Source organism: Salvelinus namaycush, chromosome 12 (genome assembly GCF_016432855.1).
Source record: "Salvelinus namaycush isolate Seneca chromosome 12, SaNama_1.0, whole genome shotgun sequence".
NCBI classification, from domain to species: domain Eukaryota; kingdom Metazoa; phylum Chordata; class Actinopteri; order Salmoniformes; family Salmonidae; genus Salvelinus; species Salvelinus namaycush.
This window is the reverse complement of record NC_052318.1, coordinates 1,507,640-1,513,275: the sequence shown is the minus strand read 5'-3', so window position 1 is coordinate 1,513,275 and position 5,636 is coordinate 1,507,640. Positions and strand designations below refer to the sequence as shown.

Below are 5,636 nucleotides of genomic sequence, written 5' to 3'. Positions count from 1 at the left end.
CTACACCTACCATGAATCTGGAGTAAAAACTACACCTACCATGAATCTGGAGTCAAAACTACACACATCATGAATCTGGAGTAAAAACTACACCTACCATGAATCTGGAGTCAACACTACACATACCACTACACATACCATGAATCTGGAGTAAAACTACACATACCATGAATCTGGAGTAAAACTACACCTACCATGAATCTGGAGTAAAAACTACACCTACCATGAATCTGGAGTCAACACTACACCTACCATGAATCTGGAGTCAAAACTACACCTACCATGAATCTGGAGTCAAAACTACACATACAACTACACATTCCATGAATCTGGAGTCAAAACTACACATACCATGAATCTGGAGTAAAAACTACACCTACAACTACACATACCATGAATCTGGAGTAAAAACTACACATACCATGAATCTGGAGTCAACACTACACATACCATGAATCTGGAGTCAACACTACACATACCATGAATCTGGAGTCAAAACTACACATACCATGAATCTGGAGTAAAAACTACACATACCATGAATCTGGAGTCAACACTACACATACCATGAATCTGGAGTCAACACTACACCTACAGTACCATGAATCTGGAGTCAACGCTGCTCCACTGGCAGGCTGGAAAGCTTATAATAAATTAAGGTTCTATCAAAGTCCTCCATTTGGAAAATGTGACAGTAATTTTATCCTCCTGATTTCTGCTTACAAGCAAAAACTAAAGCAGGAAGTACCAATGACTCGCTCGTTATGGAAGTGGTCAGATGACGTGGTGGTCAATGACTTTGAGGAGTATACCACTTCAGTCACCGGCTTCATCAATAAGTGCAATGATGTTATCGTCCCCACAGTGACCATACGTACAAATCCCAACCAAAAGCCATGGATTAGAGGCAACATCTGCACCGAGCGAAAGGCTAGATTTGCCGCTTTCAAGGAATGGGACACTAATCCGGACGCTTATAAGAAATCCCACTATGGGATTGTCTATTCAGACAGGCAAAGCGTCAATTCAGGACTAAGATTGAATCTTACTACACCGGCTCTGACACTCGTCGGATGTGGCAGGGCTTGCAAACTATTACGGACAACAAAGGAACCCCAGCCGCGAGCTGCCCAGTGACGCGACCCTACCAGACGAGTTAAATCACTTCTATGCTCGCGTTAAGGCAAGCAACACTGAAGCATGAATGAGAGCACCAGCTGTTTCGGACGACTATGTGATCACGCTCTCTGTAGCCAATGTGAGCATGACCTTTGAACAGGTCAACATTCACAAGCCGTGGAGCCAGACGGATTACCAGGACATGTCCTCATAGCATGCGCGGACCAACTGGCAAGTGTCTTCACTGACATTTTCAACCTCTCCCCGACCCAGTCTGTAAAACCTACATGTTTCAAGCAAACCACCATAGTCCCTGTGCCCAAGAAAGGGAAGGTGACCTGCCTAAATGACAACTGCCCTGTAGCACTCACGTCAGTAGCCATGAAGTGCTTTGAAATTGCTGGTCAAGGCTCACATCAACAGCATCATCCTGGATACCCTAGACCAGTTGTTCCCAAACTTTTTATTGTCCCGTACCCCTTCAAACATTCAACCTCCAGCTGCATACCCCCTCCAGCACCAGGGTCAGAGCACTCTCAAATGTTGTGTTTTGCAACCATTGTATGTCTGCCACACACCCACTATACAATACATTTATTAAACATAAGAATGAGTGTGAGTTTTTGTCACAACCCAGCTCGTGGGAAGTGACAAAGAGCTCGTATAGGACCATGGCTCAAATAATAATATAATAATAATCAATAACTTTGCTCTTTATTTAGCCATCTTACATATAAAACCTTATTTGTTCATCAACAATGGTGAATAACTCACCACAGGTTAATGAGAAGGGTGTGCTTGAAAGGATGCACATAACTCTGCAATGTTGGGTTGTATTGGAGAGAGTCTCAGTCTTAAATCATTTTCCAAACACAGTCTGTGCCTGTATTTAGTTTTCATGCTAGTGAGGGCCGAGAATTCACTCTCACATAGGTATGTGGTTGCAAAGGGCATCAGTGTCTTAACAGTGTGATTTGCCAAGGCAGGATACTCTGAGCACAGCCCAAACAAGAAATCTGGCAGTGGCTTCTGATTAAATAAAATTTTGTACCCCTTGTACAGTGGGGCAAAAAAGTATTTAGTCAGCCACCAATTGTGCAAGTTCTCCCACTTAAAAAGATGAGAGAGGCCTGTAATTTTTGTCATAGGTACACGTCAACTATAACAGACAAAATGAGAAAAAAAATCCAGAAAATCACATTGTAGGATTTTTAATGAATTTATTTGCAAATTATGGTGGAAAATAAGAATTTGGTCACCTACAAACAAACAAGATTTCTGGCTCTCACAGACCTGTAACTTCTTCTTTAAGTCGCTCCTCTGTCCTCCACTCGTTACCTGTATTAATGGCACCTGTTTGAACTTGTTATCAGTATAAAAGACCCCTGTCCACAACCTCAAACAGTCACACTCCAAACTCCACTATGGCCAAGACCAAAGAGCTGTCAAAGGACACCAGAAACAAAATTGTAGACCTGCACCAGGCTGGGAAGACTGAATCTGCAATAGGTAAGCAGCTTGGTTTGAAGAAATCAACTGTGGGAGCAATTATTAGGAAATGGAAGACATACAAGACCACTGATAATCTCCCTCGATCTGGGGCTCCACGCAAGATCTCACCCCGTGGGGTCAAAATGATCACAAGAACGGTGAGCAAAAATCCCAGAACCACACGGGGGGACCTAGTGAATGACCTGCAGAGAGCTGGGACCAAAGTAACAAAGCCTAACATTAGTAACACACTACGCCGCCAGGGACTCAAATCCTGCAGTGCCAGACGTGTCCCCCTGCTTAAGCCAGTACATGTCCAGGCCCGTCTGAAGTTTGCTAGAGAGCATTTGGATGATCCGGAAGAAGATTGGGAGAATGTCATATGGTCAGATGAAACCAAAATAGAACTTTTTGGTAAAAACTCAACTCGTCGTGTTTGGAGGACAAAGAATGCTGAGTTGCATCCAAAGAACACCATACCTACTGTGAAGCATGGGGGTGGAAACATCATGCTTTGGGGCTGTTTTTCTGCAAAGGGACCAGGACGACTGATCCGTGTAAAGGAAATAATGAATGGGGCCATGTATCGTGAGATTTTGAGTGAAAACCTCCTTCCATCAGCAAGGGCATTGAAGATGAAACGTGGCTGGGTCTTTCAGCATGACAATGATCCCAAACACACCGCCTGGGCAACGAAGGAGTGGCTTCGTAAGAAGCATTTCAAGGTCCTGGAGTGGCCTAGCCAGTCTCCAGATCTCAACCCCATAGAAAATCTTTGGAGGGAGTTGAAAGTCCGTGTTGCCCAGCAACAGCCCCAAAACTTCACTGCTCTAGAGGAGATCTGCATGGAGGAATGGGCCAAAATACCAGCAACAGTGTGTGAAAACCTTGTGAAGACTTACAGAAAACGTTTGACCTCTGTCATTGCCAACAAAGGGTATATAACAAAGTATTGAGATAAACTTTTGTTATTGACCAAATACTTATTTTCCACCATAATTTGCAAATAAATTCATTAAAAATCCTACAATGTAATTTTCTGGATTTTCTTTCTCGTTTTGTCTGTCATAGTTGAAGTGTACCTATGATGAAAATTACAGGCCTCTCTCATCTTTTTAAGTGGGAGAACTTGCACAATTGGTGGCTGACTAAATACTTTTTTGCCCCACTGTATATAGCCTCATTACTAACCTGTACCCCTTGTATATAGCCTCATTACTAACCTGTACCCCTTGTATATAGCATCGTTATTGTTACTTTATTGTGTTACTTTTTTTACTTTATTTTTTATTATCATTTTAGTTCATTTAGTAAATATTTTCTTAACTCTACTTTTCTTAAAACTGCATTGTTGGTTAAGTTAAGGGCTTGTAAGTCAGCATTTCACGGTAAGGTGGTACACCTGTTTGTATTCGGCGCATGAGACAAATACAATTTGATTTGATCTGAATTACATTAAAGAAAATGATCAAAATATGTCTCAATTAATTATTTTATAGACAGCATCCAAATAGTAACCTTCCTTCCTTCCTTGAGTCCTCTTACTCCTCCTGGAGCATAAGCCATCGGCAACAGTTTCCCAATGTATCAGGTGTTGTACGATATCCTGACTGTGCCATTTCCCCTCGAGTTCAGACACCAGGAAATCTGAATAAAGTATCAGACCAATAACATAAGATGAAGATATATCGAGAGATAAAAGTGCTGTCTGTCTCCAGTAAAGGATTGCATCCATGAACTGTGGTCTCTTCTCCTTCCTGCTCCAGCCTGCCCTCTATGGCCGACGCTGAGAAGGTGACGTCCACCCTGTCCTCTGAGGGAATTCTGACCGTGGAGGCTCCTCTGAACAAGCAGGCCATCAAGGCTGCAGAGATCTCCATTCCTGTCACCATGGGCAGCAGCAAGACCAAAACCCTGACGACATGACGATGAGGAAGGGAAGAGACGAAGGGCACCACCCTGACGAACATGACAATGAGGAAGAAGAGGAGTGAAGAAACTCCACACACACACACACACACTGTAGTTTTTATTGTATTTATTACTGTAGTTATAGCTGTGGTTGTTACTGTAGTTTTTATTGTATTTATTACTGTAGTTGTTACTGTAGTTGTTACTATGGTTATTAGGTGATACAGTCAGATTGAGAGGTGCTGAAAGAGAGCAGATGCATATGTTAGTTAGTAGGCGTCCACACACTCTCTCTCTCTCTGTCTCTCTCTCTCTCTCTCTCTCTCTCTCTCTCTCTCTCACACACACACACACACAGCCAATAAGAAACCAGGACATCAGTGATAATGCACTCTGATCCCAGATCATTTTGTTGACAGTGACTTTCGGAGTTGTAAAGACTACAGAAACTGATCTGGGACCAGGCTAGTAGTACTGCACAGAAACAACACATCTGGCTATTCCACTCATTGAAATAGAATTACATTCTATTCATTCTTTTTTCATGTTTTCACCATCCTCTGACTGTTGCTGGAAAATCCCTATTTGGAAAGCTGTATCCCATGTAAAACATTGAATAAAGAAAAATCCTAATACTATCTGTTGTCTGTTCTAATTTAGTACGATGTGATCTGAGTAATGTAGCAAGTATGAACGTGCTGTTTTGAGTGATATGATATCGATGATGTCTGTTTTGATTTTACTGGCAGTGGCGTCGGTAGCATCTGTGTTAGTCTGAAGATAAATAGAGACACAGAGAGATAAGAGCGACAGATATCGGGTAGATGAATGCCTGGACCTGAGAATGAGAAACAATACTGTGATTCACTGCACAATACACATGATGGGGGTGTGATGATCAGTGATTGCATCCCGCACTTGTTTCCATGGATATAGGTAGAGGACTCACACCAAGTGTTGAAGGGCTCAATTCAATCCGTACCCAAATTGAGCGCCACAGCTGCGATCTCCGCTAACGCGGGGACATTGCCTTAAAATGTCAATCGGGCTACAACGCAGAACTTCCGTGCTACAGATTGAATCGAGCACTTAATCTGACCACTAGTATTTATCCA

The 5,636-nt window shown here is 42.5% G+C and overlaps 1 protein-coding gene across 1 annotated transcript in view; it reads left to right on the top strand.

Annotated features, from left to right (window-relative positions):
* Positions 1–5,159, top strand: part of LOC120056804 (heat shock protein beta-1-like) — a 14,826-nt gene extending 9,667 nt beyond the window's left edge. Inside the window, 2 exon segments of the mRNA XM_039005005.1 lie at positions 4,377–4,521; positions 4,524–5,159. Of these exon segments, the coding sequence (XP_038860933.1) occupies positions 4,377–4,521; positions 4,524–4,604 (226 nt within the window). The 3' untranslated portion in view covers positions 4,605–5,159.
* The last annotated feature ends 477 nt before the right edge of the window (positions 5,160–5,636 follow it).